The 20,926-nt window shown below is 40.5% G+C and overlaps 1 protein-coding gene across 8 annotated transcripts in view; it reads left to right on the forward strand.

Annotated features, from left to right (window-relative positions):
- The first annotated feature begins 1,082 nt into the window (after positions 1-1,082).
- Positions 1,083-20,926, forward strand: part of ZBBX (zinc finger B-box domain containing) — a 44,783-nt gene continuing 24,939 nt past the window's right edge. Inside the window, exons 1-8 of one of the 8 annotated variants that reach the window (XM_039489978.1) lie at positions 1,107-1,169; positions 2,781-2,830; positions 5,227-5,360; positions 6,600-6,716; positions 8,736-8,829; positions 12,988-13,036; positions 13,424-13,533; positions 13,815-13,910. In XM_039489978.1, the coding sequence (XP_039345912.1) occupies positions 5,293-5,360; positions 6,600-6,716; positions 8,736-8,829; positions 12,988-13,036; positions 13,424-13,533; positions 13,815-13,910 (534 nt within the window). In that variant the 5' untranslated portion in view covers positions 1,107-1,169; positions 2,781-2,830; positions 5,227-5,292. The other 7 variants (XM_039489970.1, XM_039489973.1, XM_039489971.1 and 4 more) reach the window with 7 other exon arrangements.

Genomic DNA, 20,926 nt, shown 5'->3' on the forward strand with positions numbered 1-20,926 from the left:
AGGTTCTGGTTGCAAGATGCCTCACGGCTTCTTAGCCCGCTGCTCTAGTTCTGGAAGGAGGACACCTAAGCCTCCCACAGAGAGCTCTGTGTAGGGGACCAGTACAAACTGAATTCTTGGTTGGGGGGAAGACTGCCTAGCCTTAAGGTAATATGGTGGGAGCAATACCAACTGATTTGGGGGCAGCAGCGATAGCTTTACCAAATCTCATGCTTTCAGTGCAAGTCTCACAATGCTTTCTTAAACTCCCAGCTGCTAGAATCAAAGTACTACATGAGAATCTCAGCTTTCGGGGGGTGAGGGTGCAGTGTGCAGGGGGCAGGTGTGGAATGTAAGTCTCAAGCCCTCATGTTTGGAGAGAAATGCTTGGGAACACAAAGGTAGTGCACCCTAAATTCAGTAATCAACAGGCCCATACAAAGAACCCAAAATGTATTATTTTTTTTAGAAATCTTAGACTTCAAAGTCATATCATGATATTTGGTAGCCTGCAGCCTGGTTTTTGAACACCCAGAGCTGAAAATATAGGGTCGGGCCATCCCTTGATGTGTTGTGCGTGTGTGTGGGGGGGAAGCAGCACTGATGGGTGTATTGGCTGCATGTGTGATAAGCACTGCATTAGCTGGGGGCAATAGGGTGGTGCCCAGGCAGGCCAGGGTAGGGCTGGTGTAGTTTGTCCTGGGCTACTGGGGGCTGTTAGGTGCTTATCTGCAAGTAGGGTGACCAGATGTCCTGATTTTATAGGGACAGTCCTGCTATTTGAGGCTTTTTCTTGTATAGGCTTCTATTACCCGCCCCCAACCCTGGTCCTGATTTTTCACACTTGCTGTCTGGTCACCGTATCTGCCAGCTGTGCCTGAGAACTAACAACTCCTCTAGGTAAAGCCACCAGCAAGCCACGGCCTGAACCAATGGGCACCAGGGGAGCCACCCCAACAGGGCCCTGCAGCGAGCACTGCCCCTCCCTTCACCATGGTGTAACATGGATTCGCCTCTACCTCCCCCCCCCTCCGCAGCCGCCCAGAATGGACTTTCCCACAGCCAACTCCGCGCTCCCATCTCTGTTTCCTCCCCCCCCGGCGGTCTCAGTGGTACATTCCGCGTCGCAGTTGTCTTGGGAACAGCGTACGCCGGTCGCTATGCGCACGGCGGTGCTGCAGCGCCAGCAGGTGTGGGTGAGGGGATCCCGGGCGAGCCGCTTCTCCGGGCCGCAACCGCTGCTGCCGGAGCGGGAGACGCCCCTTCCCCGCCACTCAGCTCGGGGGCGGGGAGGCAGCGGCGGCCGGAGCCCGGACCGTGGGGGAGCAGGTGCCCCGCGAGGGGAACGGAGATGGGGAGTCTCTGGGGCGGGGGAGCATTGGCCCAGGCCCCGGGAGGGGAACGGAGATGGGGTGGGCAATGGACTCCAGCAGATCCCTGGGTGGGAGCATGGGAGGGGGACTATGGATGGTTGGTTTCCAGCAGCCCCCGCCCTGGGCGGGGAGAATGCAGCTGGGGTGGGTGTTAGAGACCCTAGGGATGTACCCTAGAGACGGTCCTACACGTATCTATGGCAGCGTGCCCTTTATGGCGGTACAGCTGCACACCAATTATAGTATTTCCCCTTGTTTCTATGTAAATCACCTACCGTGCTGTATGCATTATGGCTAGAGACACATGGAACTTTTAATAAGTCTAACTCATGATTCAGGTTATGTTGCATCTCTGTAAAAGTTCATTGAAATTCTCCCTCCTAGCTCTGTCTAGCTAATCGGAGGAGCAATCAAACCCGTGAACCTTACTTAGCTGAGAGAAGAGTTAGTTTTAATGAAATTGCTAAAGGCAAGAGTTTAATTTGCTTGAGGTTTTGAATTTCCAAGAAATAGGCAGAGTAAATTCAAGGGCCCTCTCTCGAGATGTTTTTAAAGCAAGCGCAGGTGCCTGAAAGTGTCTTAATGTTAGAAATACAGTAGAACGCCAGAGTTAAGAACACCAGTGTTACAAACTAACCAGTCAACCACACACCTCATCTGGAATCAGAAGTATGCAGTCAGACTAAGGAGATGGGAGGGGGGGGGCGGGAAGAGTAGCAAATACTATACGGTACACCTCTACCCCGATATAACGCTGTCCTTGGGAGCCAAAACAATCTTACCGTGTTATAGGTGAAACTGCGTTATATCGAACTTGCTTCAATCCACTGGAGTGTACAGCCCCGTGCCCCGGTTATAGCCAAGTTCGTGTTATATTGGGTCGCGTTATATCGGGGTAGAGGTGTATTGTGTTAAACGTAAACTACTAAGAAAAAAGGAAAGTCTTAAAAAAAGATTTGACAAAGTAAGGAAACTGTTTTTGTGTTTGTTTAATTTAAATTAAGATGGTTAAAAGCAGCATTTTTCTTCTGTGTAGTAAAGTTTCAAAGCTGTATTAAGTCAATGTTCATTTGTAAACTTTTGAAAGAACCATAATATTTTGTTCACTCCATTCCTGTGGTGTTTGTAACTCTGAGATTCTACTGTACGGGGAATCCTGCATCCTTGTTAGAGCCCATCCTTTCCCTGATTTATACCCCAACTCCACTCAAGGTCAAAAGATCAAAACTTGACATCTAATCCAGGTCTCTGTATGGTATACTCAAGCGTTAGTTCCAAGTCACTTAGGATTGCCATCTGTTCTGGTTCTGATAGAATGGTCTTGCAGCAGACATGAAAAGAATAACAAAGTAAATCATTGTAAAGTGAAATCATATTTTTTCCCCAAAATAAGTCAGATGTTTTGTGTCTGATTATCTTTTTGAACAGCCTGACAGCAGCAGGTCATTAGTGTCTTGTTCTAAGGTCACTTGCTAAAGGTAAAGAGAATTGTTTTGAAAATTCTACTTTTACATAAAGTGCTTCAGATTATTGAATGGCTAAGAATTTGCTTTTTGCCTTCCATTGTTGTACTGTGATAAAATGCACAGACAGAAAGCGTAATAATTTATTACAGGCTTTCATCAAAGAAAATGGTCAAAGCAGTATGACTCATGTATACCATCTTCCTCTCTTTCTAATGTAAGAAAATGACGGATCTGCTATGGCTTGATAAAGTCTTATTAAAAGGAAACTTTGCTAATTGCAGTCAGTGACATGAAAATGGCTGATAAATAAAATGTATTGATTAATTTGCACATAATGTAATTGTTATAAGTCTGAGACTGCTCCATATGGGAAACAGGGAAAAAAGTCTGCAAATTTCTTTTTTTATTTATGTGGAAAAACAAATGCTAGTGCTTGTAAAAGCTACTAATTTTGATTCGGAGTCACTGAACTGCACGTATAAGGCATTGCCTATTACACACAAAGTTGCACTTTTAACTAAAGGTGTGATTTTTAAACTGATTTAATTAAGTCAGTGCACCTTAGTGCATGGATACTCTTACGTTGATTTATACCAGCCTTGTATTAGTTTAGCTTGCTCCTGTAAATGTACATTGGCAATGGGGCAAGTGAAACTGATATAACCAATTCTAAACCAATATAAGTGTGTTCACACAGAGTTAAGTTTGTGTTTAGACAAGCTTACAGTTGTCACACTTCAGGGCAACTGCACCTGTATTCCTGCTCTGTGGTCCCTCGAAGGCACCCACTGTAGGCTCCTGGCTCCTCAGCCATCATATCTCTGGGGTCGAGACCCACGTCTCTCTCCCTCCTAAATGATTTTTTTTCCAGGCTGTGAAGTTCCTTGCCTACACTGTAATATTCCCAGCAAGCCAGACTGCCTGAACAGGCCCAGGTCTGCACTTTGCTTGCACTCCAGAGGTGTAATTGGCAACAGTTATAAGTTACCACACAACTTTTCCTAAACAAGCACATTTATTTTTAAGGTGAAAGCATTACACACAAAACATTAATTAAACAAACAAACATAAAAGAGCCTTTGTGCATGCTAAAAAGCTTACCAGAAGTCACCCCAACTCCAACCTCTGGTAGGTGGCAGCCTTCCAGATACACAACTGGATGTTCTCAGTGGTTATAAATTCATAACTCTCTCAGATTCAGAACTAGAATATCCGTTAATAGGTTAAAGCGGCAAAGAGTTCTATGGCACCTTATAGACTAACAAACGTATTAAAGCATGAGCTTTCATGGGTGAATATTCACTTCATCGGATGACAGCTCTTGCTCCAATACGTTTATCCGACGAAGTGGATATTCACCCACGAAAGCTCATGCTCCAATAGGTTTGTTAGTCTATAAGGTGCCACAGAACTCTTTGCTGCTTTTATAGATCCAGACTAACATGGCTACCCCTCTGATACATTAATAGGTTAGTTTTTCCTTTATACATCTTAGACCTTTGATTTTGAGACTCCAGGAAGTAATCAGCAGATAATGGTTCAATACGTTTTTTTTCACGAATATTGTAGACAGTTGCCATATCTGTCACAACAGTGTTACAGGCATTAAATCTAAACAATGGCTTAGAAATATAGTTTTAAAAAAATACTACTTGAGGCCACTAAGCTGGCCTCAGTCCTTTGTTGTATGGGTTTTTAATTTTTCATAAGTATTCAGCGTCTGAATCAAAACTAGAATAGCTGTGCCAGCTTGTTTAACTGCCTCACTGCTGCTAGACCACATGTACCCTGACAGCAGATTCTTTTTTTTATTATTGAACATCCATTGAGATGAATGGAGCATCATGTCTTGCCAAGGGCATCCAGTCACATTAGATAAATGCACTTGGTGCATGATTCTGACACTTCTTTCAGCATTAAAATGGTCACCATTTTCAGTGCTTCTGTACTAGGACTTTTCACCAAGTTTAGTGTGCATTAAGAAACTGAGACTGCTAATCATGAGTCATCCTTGCCAGCATCCTAGTCTGGCTCATGGTTGTATTCCTGTGATTAGGCTGTAACAATGTCATTCTGCTATATAGCTGGAACTCTCTAAACCATATATGCACAACATGATCTTCAGCCATTCCAGAAATTTGGGTAGTAGGCCATGCATTGTCTCTCAGGCTGCTGGTGCTTCTGATTGTGAGAATTTTCCCAAAATGCAATGAAATAAAACATGATTAGTGTCATGACAAGTATGGACATGCTCATGTTTTGTCTTGAAAAAGTTGAAACTGGATCACATGAGCCATATTATATAATGAATTTCTGCTTTCCAACTCTTTTTCTGTACATTAAAAATTGCAGAAACTATTACAATGCTCCAACATATTAATTTCAATCCCGTTGTTCCATTTGAACAGGTTACTAACCACAAAGAATTTCACAAATCATTCTGATTTTTTAAAGAAGAGTTCACATTGGGAATCATGAACATCAATGACTTTGTAATACTGCCAGGTTCAAAAACTGGAACTTCTGTAAAATTAAAAGTGAAGTAAGTGCATTTCCTCTGACTATGATAGAGATGTTGACTCTACGCTTTTAATAACTTTATATGCAACATTAAGTATGAGATTATGTTTGCACAAAAGTAAGAATCATAGATACGTCTCTCTACTACTGTTTTTCCAGGCTTTTATTCTTATCTGCCTCCTCTTCCTTAGGTTTTTTTAACCTACTTACTGAATTCATTCATGGGAATTATTGCTATGAAGATAATCTAATATATGCTGTCTTTATTAAGGCCTTGTCTACCCTAAAGAGGGTTTTCCAGCATAGTAACCAGCAAAACCTTCTGAGTATGGATGCAGTTATACCGCATAGGGTCTTATAGCAGCATAGGTATGTCGGTAAAAAATAATTACACCCCTAACCCACACAACATTACCATTGTAACTTTTCAAAATAGGCAAGTCCTAAATCTAGCCTGTCCTGACTTTCTTGATGATAATTCATTTTCCCTCTGCCCCACTGATATCTTCCAAAGTTTATTCTGTTCAAAATAGAGTGGTTTATCCCCCTGACTGAACATGGAACATGTTGTTCCAAGCCTCAGAAATCTCCAGGGTCCATTTTTCTGTCCAATTCAGAATGCAGAGCAAAATCTACTCCCTGGTCTTCAAAATTCTTTGTGGATGAAGGGACTTATCTATGCTTAAAACTGGTACCAGAATAGCTATGTTGGTTGGGGGTATGTTTTTGTTTTGCTTGTTTTACTGGCATGGCTATACCAGTATAAGTGCTGGAATGGACACAGTTTAATTACTGTACTGTGTCCATACTAGGAAGGCTTTGCTGGTTGGTTAGACTGATCCTATGTTGGAGGAAGGGCATGCTATCCCCCTTTATTTTCCCCTCCTACATGCCTGAATCCACTCAGGAGAGTGGAGTGGAGTAGATCGCCATCTCTCCTTGTCAGTCATCCACAAGTTCAGGGGAGCGATGGAGCTGACTAGTTCCAGCAAACTCCTCTTCTGTGGTTAAGTATTCCTGGGCGCACACAGCTGTTTTAGCCCTGAAAATAGCCCTGTCTGAAAAATGACAAAAAACTGACAGTTTTAGGCTTGCTGTGGGGGATGCGGGTTACACACCTTCAATATTAAAAGTTATTAAAACAGCCCTGCTGCTTCAAATCTATTCAGGTACCTGTTTTCATTCTCCTTCATGTTCTGATGAATGTCTTTATAATTTTCCTGCTAATACACATTTAAATGTTTCAATTTAATTTCTCCAGAAATGTACAAGAGCTGAAATTGGAGAAGGTACAGTTAGAACTAGAAAACAAGGAGATGGAGAAGAAACTGCAGCAACTACAATCTAGTATGAGCAGAGAAAAAGAAGAGAGGAGGGAGTAGGTGAAATTTCTTTGGAATTTTCAACTGTAAAATCAAGGAATCCCAATGAGATGTGTGTTCTTTTGAAAAATTGTTTGTGGAAGACTAGCATTTTTGGTGGTGTTCTGCACTATTCCCTCTAAGCTCCTTCCTTTGCCTGCTTTTCTTCTTTGTTTACCCTATTCTGTCTTTTATCTCCTCTTTTCTTTTCCTTTCCTTTCCTCTCCACAGCCTCCTGCTGTCCTGTGATAAGCATGTTTTTTGCTTGGTGGGTTTTTTTTTTTAAAGTCTTTCCTGTGAGATTGGTTGATTTACCTCTGATGTCACAATCATTTCTCTTTCTCCTCCCCAGTGGAATATGATATCAGAACTGCCAGCCCGTTTCCTTTTCCCCCCCAACATTCTCTTTTTCTTTTTTCCCAGTGAGATTGTAACATTGGAGTTAAGTCAGCCAATCAGTACCCTGTATCTCCTAGTGTATCTCACTTTCACTGTTTCAGTGAGTTAAATGCATGTACATAACATCACAAAAAGACTAGAACATTGTAATAGTTTTATATATGATGGAAAGAACCCATTTAGGAAGTGAGCATTGTCTGGTGAAGTGAGCCGTAGACTAATCTTGGCTCTGCTAATGACTCACTGTGTGACATTAGCAAATAATTGTAACCTCTGTGTCTGCTTCCCTATCTGTAAAATGTGGATAATACTTATTTTCCTACCTCACAAAAGTGTTATAAGGATGAATTCATTAATGTTTGTACAGCACTTTAAAAGGTATATAATGCTATTTGAGCACTAAGTGCCATTAATTGCGTTGGATCATAGTAATTAATTTCTAAATTCCTTTTTCTCAGAGCAATTAAAGCTGGGTTCTAGTTGCCTTTATGCTCTGACAATCTCAACAAATAGCTAAAATATGATAGTTCTTTAGCTTCCAGTTTAGGTTTTCAGTGATTTTATGCCATCTCTTCTTTGCTAAAAATAATGTAGTGGTTTTGAAAGGTGCAAGACTAATGTTGAGACTGAGACCACCAGCTTGGCTGCACCTCAAAACTAATCAATTCAAGATAGGCTATCAGAGAGGTGCTGCTACTGTTCTTAATTATTTAATTTGTGTAGCACTGATAGTATACTAAACGCTTTTCAGACAAAAACAAAGACACAGTATCTTACATTTATTCCTACTTAAAGAGAGAGCAGGTAGAGGACAGAAGGAATGGGGAGAAAGCAAGAGAAATAGACGATTGAGAATTGACAGGCACACAAGCGAGTTCCATAATTTTTAAAATTCTAATCTCTCTTGCACTTTGTCTTACTCCAGCTCTCTCTCTCTCTGAGCGGAGGGCTAGGATTTATGGATCTTGTGGAAGAAGCGTGTTTTGAGAGAAGAGAGTATAGAATCATAGCAGACTAGGTCCAGAAGAAAACTTCCAGGCTTACGAGCTGCACGGAAGAAGGCAAGGAGATGGATAGTAAGGAAGCTCTGAGTTGTGTGTCTTGGTTGAGGTGACAGAGAGCTAAAAGACAAGGCAAAAAGTACTAAATTGTGCAGGACCTTGAAGGTAACAAGCAGCATAAATCTGCTGTGGACATTGGCATGGGAGACAATGAAGGGATTTAAAAAGCTGATGGATATTGTCACAGCAGCTGTCTGGGTAGATAGTTTTCACAGTGGAATGATATCTACTTCTGGGGGCATGTCATTAGAGCAAACTACTTGTAAACATCCAGGAAACTAATGTAATGTGCAGGTTTATATGTGACAGTAAAAAATACTTAGTTTGCTAAATTATCCAACAAGAGTTACTTTGTCAATATTTCAGGTTTGCAATCCTGACATGAAAGCAATCAAAATTAAAGGGGAGTTATGTTATCCGTGCTACTACAGAGAAGATTTTTTTCCCTAATTTTTTCTGGTATCCTGTTTGTTGATATTAACTACAAATCTGCATATTGGGAAAATGATTCATCCATCCCAATTTACAGGAGAAATATGCTTAGTAATTAAGTTTTGGGTGTTGTGTTTTTCCTAGACGATCAAGTGGATATCGTTGGCAATCTGGACAGGCAGGACCATTGGGCATTCAACCTCAAGTATGGTCACAAAATAAAGAAAATGTTGTTAAGGTACAAAAATTTCATTGGATTTGCAGATAGTCTCATAAAATACAAGATTTAGAAGAGATTTTTGTTGGTTATAGTCATTCACTATTTTGGTGTAATGTGACTGAATTAATAAGACAGTTTTAAGTATTGTATTAAGATGAGAAATGGAACATTTTATAAATAACATTTCAAAGGTATTTGTTTTTCTGTACAAAGCATATACTATCCCACTGAGCTAGAGGAAGATTCAGTTCTGGAGTACAGTATTTGAAATAATTGTTTGGTGTTATGTTGTATTACATAAATTAGGTTAGTTAAGGGGTAAGGTTGTGCTACCTGTACAAAGACAAATTATTAAGGGCCTGATCCAGTGCCCACTGCAGGAATTTGGGAATCTTCTCATTAATTTCAGTGGGCATTAGATGAGACCCAAGTATAAATCTGTGCTGTATTAGCTAAATTTATCATATTTACAGTCCAAAGTATTTTTGTGTGTGTGTAGAAACCCTTTACCAGGAAACATTTTTATAGAAGAAAAGTCTGAAAAATTTGGAATCCTCAATTTTCTTTAGGAAGATACTAAAAATTTAGCTTAAGGGGAGATTCAAGATAAACAGGTGTATTCTGCAAAGTGAAATATACATACAAGTACATACAAAATAACTACATTAAAAGAATGGTATGGTTGGTTGCAAAGTCAAGCAGTCAGAAGTTAAGGATCGCTAGAATTAAGGTTGCCTGTGAAATCTTAATTTAGTCTTCTTGTTCTCTTGAGCACTTACATTATGATAGTCTTTTTAATTACAATAATCACCTATGCGTTTTACCACAGGATCCATGCATCATTCAGTGTCTTGTACTCTCCTGCCCAGGCTGATTTTTGGAATCTACTCCCTCTTCTATTTGTCCCCAACCTGACTCTTGTTATGTCTACATTCAAATCAGTTTGCTTTCTCCTCCATGCTGCCTGACTGCCAGCAAAGGGGGCATTATTGAGAGTGCAGGAGAGACATTGTCCTTGCTCTCAGTTCTGGTGTCCAGTGCTGCAGCAATTGCAGGCAAAATCCTGCTCAGCCCCTGCTAAAAGTGCTGGCAAGTCTCTGTAAAATATGTGCAAATTCAGATTTTTCCAAGGTTTATAACATGGGCATTTTTTTTCCTCAAGAGCAGTAAAAGACATATCCCTGGTACTAAAAGCAATATCCAGGCCAAATTTCAAGTCCATTCTCCAAAGTATGCAGGGTATTAGGCTTCTCAACAAATTTTTTTTTTCTTACACAGGCAAAAGAATGTATTTTTCCCTAATCTCTTTCATGGAAATGGTTGAACTGTTTTTGGTGAAACTTTACAAAAATATTCAGCCCGTTTGGGAAATTTCAGTCCAAACAGTTTGGCAAACTTATAAGCAGTTGAAAACATATTCTTATAATGGGAAGTGTTGGGGAACCTTAATTGTATCCAGTGCTACTAGCGCCACCTATAACAACATACATTCCTGAGTGTCAGAGCTCTTGGAAAATAGATTCATGTTTTTGTTAGATATGGATTTTGGCCTTGAGGTATTAACTGATACATGCTTGCACTGCATGTGATTCAAGAACTACCTACTGAATCAAACAATGTTTATGATCTCTGCTAAAAATATTGGTTCTGATGGCAGAATCAGTTTTCTTTGCTCACAGTCTCAATTAGTATGAAGAATCCTAAAAGGATACCCAAGTCTAAACAGTCTAAATTCATCTTAGAAATAAATATACACTTCCTAATTCTTCAGCTCAAATTGATTTATCCAGAGATTCATATAAATTGGGCTGAACAATGCATAAAGAGGGAGTTTCTTGCTATGTTTCTTTAGGAAGCCAAGCTATATACCTCATCCTGAAATGCTAGTTTTACTTAATAGACCTAATTAGAAACTTTATGATAAAATTCATATAAGTCCAGAAAGAGACATTTACAACCTTAGACTTCAAACTGCAGATGCATAGACTCTGCCTGAAGCTGTCTGTTCTGGTGAAGACACATAGGGCAACAATTTCAAAAAGGCAAAAGTGCAACATGCACAAGGGATGGAAAGTGGATGCACTGTAGAGTTCTCTATGTTTGGAAGGAAAAATGCCGGAGAATTTTTTGAAAGGGATCAGTTATTTCCCCTAGAAAATGGGGGTCTAGTCACAGAAGGCTGTTGCAGAAGGAGATATGTAGAGCTCTTTACGGTTGCTTGTACCTTGCACAATAGACTGTGCGAATGGCATTTAAATAAAATTTAGGCAATATTAGATGGCGGGGGGCAGGTGGAACAGAGACCTCAGCCTCAGGCAGCAAGGTCAGGTTACTGGAGGTTCCCTAGCTGTCTTGGATTGTGAATTGCTGGTTAGACTTACACAGGAACATACGACTGAAAGGGACCTCCTGGGCCATCAAGTCCAATCCCTGGCTATTGCAGGCAACCCCATCATATAATCCTAATCATAAACGTAACAAGTTCAGTTTTGAAACTATTTAGGTTGTTCGGCCCACTACTATTGAAAGGCTGTTCTACAACCTCACACCTCTGATGAGTAGAAACATTCTTTTAGTTTCCAGTCTATGGCCAGTTTATGCCCGTTTGTTCTCATGCTAATGTTAGCCTGCAGCATTAATAGCTATTCTCTGTTTTCCATACCTGGTGTTCACCGTGCCTTCCCCCTCTCCCACCATGTATTTATATAGAGCAGTTATATCCCTCTCAGCCTCCATTTTGCTAGTATAAACAAGCCAATATCTCTTAGTCTCCTCTCATAAATTAGGCTCTATATTCTCCTAATCATCCCAGTATTCCATCTCTATATCTGTTCCAGTTTGAGTTAATCTTTGATACATATGGGGTTTTGTACATGGAGTTGTACACGGAACTTCAGAAGAGGTCTTACTAGTGCTTTGTACAATGTCATTGATATTTTCCTATCTTTACTGGAAATACCTTTCCCGATGCGTTCTAGGATTGCATTTGCCTTTTTCACAGCCACATCACATTGGTTGATCATGTCATTCTGCAATAGACTAATACACTCGGGTCTTTTTCCCGCTCTATCATGTCCAATTGATGAGCCTCCTGCTTATAGCAGAAATTCTTGTTGTTAGTCCTGAAGTGAATGACCTTGCATTTGTACTGTTAAATTTCCTCCCATTTTTATTATTCCAGACCTCAAGCTGATCCACTACATGACTACTTTCTCTGTGAGGAAGAGGGGCAGGCGAAAGACAAGGCTGTGCAATTCGGCCTGGCAAATGCACATGGATTATCATATCTAAAGTTCTACAATTGGCTTTGTCAGTTGTGGAATTAATCCATAGACAGATTCTGTGTGCATACCAAATATGTGAAACTATGAGAAGGGGTGTAGATTATGGAATGTATTTTTAGAGTATATGCTGTGGCCAAGACTCATGGTTTAGCATGGCAAAAAATGTAAAAGTCCTCTTTTTTTTTTTTTTTTTTAATTCATGGCATACAATGGTTTAATTGGAACTAAGTGGTTTTCCATGGGAATTTATGAGTAAAGTCAAGTGTTTTTTATTTTACATTAAAAATGGCTTAAAACATTACATAAAGATATAAATAATAAAAAGATTTAAAACCTTTATTTCACTATACTTTTTCCACAACAAGCCTTGATACTGCAATTGGACTCTGCAGGCAGACCTCTTGCATCTGTGTGGAGCATCAGGGAATTCAAGGGGTTTTTGCAGGATAGAATAATATCTTGTTGTGACAGATGGGTACCTTGCAAGTCTATGTAACAAAGCCACCGGGTGAACTTTAACAGGAGAATCCCATTAATTACTCTCCCTATTGTCAAAGTATGGTCCAATCCCTGCTTTAAGAGCCATAGATTGTTTATGAGAGAGAATAGAATTGCAGGACTGGGGCCATAGAAATATAAGTTAATGGAAAAATCTTGCTGGTGCTGGGGTAACAGACTATGCTTTTTATGAAAATCCAGTAAAATTCATGGTTTTGTCACAGAAATCATGAATATGACCAACATTTCTTTGTATCTTTTCAAATGAAAACATCATTTAAAAACAACATTATTCAAATATAAAATTTTGTCATTTAGCATTTTAATGTGTATTTATATTTATTGATAATTCTTTTACTTTTCCATATATACATGTATAAATGTTTCAATATAGGTTTCTTCAGGAAAAGTGAAGTTGAAGATACTCAAAGAACAGTGTCATGGTAAAGTGATGTTTGTATTCACCAAGTAAAATAAAATGTAATATGTTAATATTTTATGTGTTCCTTAGAGGTTGTTAATTAAATAGTTTGGAAGATACTTTTCATAGTTTAAGAAAAAAAGAACCTCACTGTTGTTTATAGTTACCACTAAGAAGCCTAAAATTAAAATTAATAGCCTTACTGAATTTTATTTTCCTGTGTGCTGCATGATGTTTTTTTTCTTAAGAATATTTAAATAGCTGTATTGAAGACATTAACAGACTGAATTATAAAGGTGTTAAAAAGAAGTATATGGAACCAAAATACCCACTCCCATTAGTCAGAATACATGCTTAATGTCTTATAAAATATTGATCTTTATTATTAACTTCCATTGTATTTTTCCAGAGCCAATGAAACAGCCATTTATACATAAAATGGCAAATGTTGCAATCCCTGGAAAACCTAAAATGAAGGGGAAGGCATGTGGACAGTGTGAGACCAAAAATGCTTTGCTGGTGGGTAGATGACAGCAAAAAATATTAATGTTTTAGTATAGAAAGCTAGCCAATGGGTTTTGGATTGGATTAATTTAAAATAATCCTCCTTTAAAATGTCTAATTATGACCTAATGGATATGAGGTGTGTGCATTAATTAGTGCACGCCCCCCAAAACATCTAATTTTATTTCCTCAAGTCTTATTTGTGACATTTTTGGAAAATATGAACAAGGATAAAAACCCTCTACAGTAATTGTATATTATGAACCCATTTTTGATGATGTTACTTTTTGTTCAAGGTATGCTTAGAATGTGGGGAAGATTACTGTGGTAGTTGCTTTGCCAGAGTCCACCAGAAGGGGGCGCTGAAGCTCCATAGAATGATTCCTTTACAGGTACAGACTTTTTTGTAGTTCTGTATTTATAATAAAAATTGTCTCTGTAAATAGTTCCAAACTTAATTTTTTAAATAATTGCATTTCTTAAATGTGTTCATTCATCACAAGCCTTTTTTTGTCACAGGGCATATTTTCTGTGTTTATTTGTAGCAGATGTATTTATTATTACATCTTCACTATACTTTTCAGTTTCATTCATCAGTAAGTTAGAGATTTTGTTTTATAATAAGGTCATCAACTTTGTTTTAATACCCCACAATTGTTATTTATACCAAAATCTGTTTCTGAGGCCCTGATCCTAGAAACACTGATGCACATGAGTAGTACTTAAACTTCATAAGTAAGAATCATAGAATATCAGGGTTGGAAGGGACCTCAGGAGGTCATCTAGTCCAAGCCCCTGCTCAAAGCAGGACCAATCCCCAGACAGATTTTTGTCCCAGATCCCTAAGTGGCCCCCTCAAGGATTGAACTCACAACCCCGGATTTAGCAGGCCAATGCTCAAACCACTGAGATATCGCTCCCGAAGAAGTAGGGCTAAATTATAAGATCAGTTGGGTTAAAAATAAGCTGAATTTTGTACCATGCAGTGTGTAGTGCATTTTTTTTAACAATTTATAAAAAGTGGGATTTTTAAATTTTACCTAAGAAAAAAGAAGACAGATTTTAATCAAAAGGAGCTTTAGTGTTTATACAGAAACTTCCTGTAAAACACAACAAATGTGTATTATCCTGATTCTAATGGTCTGTTGAAAAAAATGTGCAGTTCTTACTTTATGCACTAATGGGTTTTAGTCTTTTGATTCCTCATGGAAAAAAATAATACTTAGACTGAAATAACTGTCATGCCACAAGGGTCTAAAAAGTAGTGGCAGGTTGTTAGTTAAAGAGACTTTGCATACATAAACTTCCACATACTGGATGGGGTGGGGTGGGGTGGCATTATGCTATATGGCCTATAAATCTGTTGTTCAGATTGTTTGGTGTCAAGCAGTTTTCATATCACATGTGCAGATATATTTGAGTCAGCTCTAAAAGCAGCAAATTTATCTGGATGTCATAAAAGTAGCCAAATACAGTGGTAAATGCCTGCTAGCATAATTAACATACTACTGTATTCTGTTTGCTGCTTTAATACGTTTTAATTGTAGAGAATTCCCGCATACAATTAGCTCTTGTCTGTCAAATGAACAATCACATATTGGTGAAAATGATAGTGATATAATTGGAAAGGTTTTTTTTTTCTTTTTCAGAACAACAAATAATTTAACAACGGTGAAATCTGAAGAGTGTAATGTTCTTTGTAAAGTAGTATAGTTCATTGCCATTTGGGCCTGAGTTAACAGAATAATTCATCTTTAAAATACATTTTTATTTGTACAATTTATTCTTTTGATGTAATGACAACATTTTAATGACCACTGTAATAAGGATTTCTGCATAAAATTATAATAGCACACTTATTTAAAACTGCTTTATATCTCATCCATTACATTTTGCTATATTGCATAAATTGGTCATAGTAATAACTTTTGTCCAATTTTTATATCACTGTTTCTTCCATTTTACACATCAAACAGTATTTGATTTTTGTTAAATGAGGTGGTGTTTTTATGCAGTTCAGTTTGTAGAAATTATATATAATTATCCTATTTTTTCATTTTGTTTCATTGTTACATTGATTATGGTTGCACTGTTTTATGGGCTGGTTTAATGAACCAAAGAGAAAACACGTCAGGAGTTTTGTATGTAGAAGCATTTAGATTTTCTTCCGTGGAGAGAGAGAAAATTACTTTAAGATAAATATGCAAATTGTTATAAATATAGGGAATATGTATAAAAGCATTTTGACTGAATCTTAGGAAACTTAAATATTTCCTTTCCATTTAATTTGTGTTTATTACCAAGTCAAACTGTACTTTTGGACAAGCCAATGTTTGAGTGTCAAGATGTGCCCTGTCACTATCTTACGGTACTTTCTCTCACTGAAATTTATTTGCAGATGTCAGACCTTTTTCCCCAAAAAGTGTAATCTTTTTAGTAATGCTATAAATTATCAAAGTTGTTGCTCTGATTAATGTATTTTTGTCAGAATGATGCACACTCACAGTGTATTATTTGAAAGATTACATTAAGAGGAAAACATTTAAGACAGTTACAGGATGACCCAGCACATTGAGGGATGGTAGTCAATAGTGTAGAAAAGCAGGTAGTAAATCATCTTCTTGGACTCCTATTACTAGCCCACCTTATACAGCAAGATATATGTGTTCTGTCAGCTATTTTGGCTGGATTTAAAAGCATTTTCACCACATTGAACAGTCACAAACAGTGATTTATCAAATCTACGTGATCTATCAGTTCTCACAATTTGTACATTCAGAACATAAGGTTGGAGTATTAGTAAGTAAGAAGTCTTAGTGCTTGCAGTGATTTCATTCATAGGTCTCAAAATGCTTTATAAAGGAGGACAAATTGTTTGTCATATTTATTTATAAATGAGGAAGTTGAGACCCACAGAGATTAAGGGATTTATACTAGATCATACAGTGTATCGGGGCAGATTGTCCTGGTCTTCAGCAGTGCAGTCCAGACCAGTTGAGGGGTTGTGAGATCACTTGCCATGCAACCCTAGGTACCTTACAATGCTTTGTTGCTGTAGTTCCCAGCCTGGGATGTTCACAATCAACCTATAAGCATGCCAGTCAAACCCTGAAGTATTTGTGTGGTAGACAGCCCTGGTTCAGCAGCTCTGACCCCAGCAGCCTGTCTACAGCCCCAGAGCCCCACTCTGGTTTCCACCAGCCTGGGATACAACCAGCAAGGTGACCCCAACATACTCCCAGTCCTGAATTTCCCCAGACCTGTGTGCTCTGCAATGTCCAGCCCTCTGCTGGGAAGTTCAGAGAAATGGTTGTTTGTCTAAAGCAAGGATCGGCAACCTTTGGCACTTGGCCAACCAGGGTAAGCCCCTTGGTGGGCTGGGCCAGTTTGTTTACCTGCCGTGTCCACAGGTTCAGCCAATCGCGGCTCCCACTGGCTGAGCTTTGCTGCTCCAGGCCATGCGGGCGGCGGCCAGCACATCCCTCCCCCAGCGCCGCTGTGAATCCTCAGAATGAGCCCGGACCAGTTGGAAAAATCCATGGCATGTTCGGTATTGTTGGTACCGATGGCCCTGAAACTGGCCAAACATGGTACCCAGAGCTCACATGGTACTGTCTCAACGGGACACATTGACATGTCTAAAAGTCCAATGGGCACAGGCACTGAAGCTATGGTATTGACTGGGAGAGATAAGGACAGAGACCATGCTTAGGGGAAGAATCCTCAGTATGGGCAACAGCCTCGGTACCATCAGTGGTATGCCAAACAACGTTGGCGTGTTTGGCCTGGTATACATTGCTGACCCAGTCAGTACCATCGTCTCGGCACCAGCAGCCATCACTGGTACCAACCTCCACAGCAACACAGCAGTTCAGATGCTCCAAAGACTTTACAATATCTAATATCTCCACTACTCGGTACTGAGTCTACCCCGAACTTGGGAGTCTTTACCAGCACCATGTCATGCACCACCATTGTCCAATGGAGAGTCTGATAGCGAGCAGGAGGAGCTTGTTTCCCATCACTCCTTTCATGCACCCTATAGTGCCCATTACCAGTCTGGGCCTGCACAGCTGTACAGTCCACCGGGTTCTCAACCACCCTGATATGGACAACCCTGGTGCCAGCCACCGGGACCCTTCCTGCCATTCCGATGGGACCCATGGGAGGCGTATAGACATTAAGCCTACTGGGCATCAAGTGTGGCCCATTACAAATCAATGAGGCACCTTCCATTAACCTCTGCATCTAGAGCTGCTGAACCTCCAGAAGAGATGAGGGAGAAACAGGAGGTGGACCTCGACAAAGAGGTCACACTTCTGACCAACATTTTGTCCCCTTCACCAGATGAGGCAGTGATGCCCCCTCTGCTGTCTCTTCCAAGACTTAGCTAAGAGGGTGGCAGACACTCTGCAATTAACCTCTAGCCCTCCCCATCAATGAGGCTCTCTTGGATCCAGACAAACTTTTATGGCAGGCCCCTGCATCTGTCGTGCCAACCTGTAATTGAGCTGATAAGAAATACTACATCCCAGCCAAGGATACAGAATTTTTTTCCTATCCACCACCTAATTTGATTGCTGTAGATGCTATCAATATCAGAGCTCCTCAACACCATATGATAGGGATTAGAAAAACCTCTATCTGTTTGGAAGAACGGCTTATTCATCGGCCACACTACAATTCCTCATTGCAAATTATCAAGTGCTAACAGCAAAATACGACTACTTAGATTATTCCAAATTCAGTTTATATATTGATCAGTTTCCAGAATTTTACAGAGATCAGTTCAGGGCCATTATCAATAAAGGACAACTGGTGGCCAAGATGGCACTCCAATCAATGCTCAACATGGTGGGGAGGGATAGCTCAGTGGCTTGAGCATTGGCCTGTTCAACCCAGGGTTGTGAGTTCCCTCCTTGAAGAGGCCATTTAGGGATTTGGGGCAAAAATCTATCTGGGGATTGGCCCTGCTTTGAGCAGGGGGTTGGACTAGATGACCTCCTGAGGTCCCTTCCTGATATTCTATGACTGATACCATGACAAGATCCATCTCCTGAGCAGTAGTGATGCAACAAGCTTCTTTGCTACATTTATTTCAGTTCCCCAAGGAACTACAGACAACTGTGGAGGACCTTCCCTTTGAAGGCACCAAATTGTTCATGGAAAAGATGGACTCATCCCTCCACAAAGTCAAAGATTCCCGGACTATCCTTCAGTCATTGGGGATTTATGTACCTGGACAGAAGAGAAAATATAGTTCTTAACCCTCACTTAAATTGCATATCAGTCTCAATGCTTTTATGAACCACAAAAGAGAGAGTCCAGATTCTCAAAGTGCAAACCATTGGACCCTCAACCTTCGTCTTTCCAACCATCCACTTCAAAACATCAATTGTGGTGGATAAGTTGGGGCGCTGACAGATCACTCCCTTCAGAGCTACCTGATGCTGACCAACCCTTTGCATCCCTTTGGATGATGCCTTGTTCTGTTCCACTGCACCTGGGAATGGGATAACATCTGACAAATTAGTGTTAGAAATCATCTGCAATGGTTATCCCATTCATTTCACCTCCCTGCCCCCCACCCCCCTTCGCATCCCTCTTCAGGGACACTTCTCACAAGAGTTTATTGTGACAACAGATCTCTTCCTCTGCGTAGAAGCCATAGAACCAGTACCTCAGCAAGTATGAAGGAAAGGTTTTTACTCTTGCTACTTCCTAATACCAAGAAAGGGAGGGTTGGAGATCCATAGTGGACCTCAGAGCACTCAACAAGTTTGTCAAGGCTCAAAAATTCAAGGTGGTCACTCTAGTAGTGATTATTCCAGCTTTAGAACAGGGAGAATGGTTTTCAGCCCCCGAGTTTCAGGATGCTTATTTCCATATTTCAATATTACCTTCCCACAGACAGTTCCTCAGATTTACCCTAGGATGGGATCACTACCAATACAGTACTCCCCTTCAGGCTATCCTCGGCACCTAGAGTATTCTCCAAGGTCCTCTCCGTAATCACATCTCACCTTCATTCCCAGGGGATCATGATCTACCCCTATCTGGACGCCTGCCTCCTTCAAAGCCCTGTGTCTTACCCACGTAACTGTGGACTTATTCAGAAGCTTGGGCCTACAAATCAATGTCCAAAAATCGATGTTAACCCCAGTACAAAGATTAACGTTCATAGGAGCTGGTCTCAACTCTCTTTGAGCGAGAGTGCTCCTCCCACAACATAGATTCCTCAATCTGTCCACAGAGACAGTGCAGACCAGCCCTCAAATATTAGCCAAACACTGCCTTCAACTTCTGGGGCACATGGCTGCAGGCACGTTTGTGATAGCTCAGACCAGACTACACATGAAGTGTCATCTAGGGTAAATCTGAGGAACTGTCTGTGGTTCAGCTCAGTATACAGGTTGAACAGAGACACTCTAAAAAAACTGCTATTGTTACCCACCAAGGTCAAACAATCCTTGAACTAGTGGAAATACCCACCAAATGTCTGCATGGGGATCCCGTTTGCACAGCCTCCCCGTCACTACGACTCACCACCGATCCATCCCTCCTAGGATGGGGAGCACATCTTAACAACCTCACAACACAAGGCAAATGGTCACCCATGGAGGTGCGTCCATATCAACTTCCTCGAATTCAGAGCGGTGAGGAACACTTGCATACTTCCCTTTGCTGATCAGAGGTGTACACACAAGGATCATGATAGATAACATAGCATTCATTTACTACACAAATCGTCATGGGAGTGCCAGATAGCCTTTCCTTTGTGCAGAAGCACTAAAGCTATGGAACTGGTATGTTTCCCACAGTGTGACAGTTTCAGCAGCCTACCTACCGGAAGTGCAGAACACAACAGTGGACAGTCTTAGCTGCAAGTTTCCACATGACCACGAGTGGGAGATGAACTCGGTAGTACTCCACAACATATTCGGATTGTGGGGAACGCTGACAGTGGACTTGTTCGCCACTTACGTGGATAGGAAATCCTCACATTACTACTCCAGGCAGGCTTCAGACAGCACTTCTTAGGGGACATTCTCCTCTTCTCATGGGAGAAGGGCCTTCTATATGCTTTTTCCACATTTCCTCTATTGCTAAAAATCCTGTTAAAGAGAGCGAGAGAAAATGTTATACTGATTTTTCCCACCTGACCAAGACAGACCTGGTACCCTTACCTGTCATAGTTGGTGAAGTGTCTGCTGATCCCTCTTCATCACACTCCATGTCTCCTTTCACAGAACAAAGGATGCACTCTCCACCCTAACTCGCGGATACTCCAACTCAAACCCTGGCTCCTTCGTGGTTCTAACACATAAAAAGATCCTGCTCTGTGGAGATACAGGAAGCGTTACTACAGAATAGAAAATTGGCTACTTGTCATACTTACCTGCAAAAG

The sequence above is a fragment of the Mauremys reevesii genome, linkage group 9 (assembly GCF_016161935.1).
Source record: "Mauremys reevesii isolate NIE-2019 linkage group 9, ASM1616193v1, whole genome shotgun sequence".
Taxonomy (NCBI): Eukaryota; Metazoa; Chordata; order Testudines; family Geoemydidae; genus Mauremys; species Mauremys reevesii.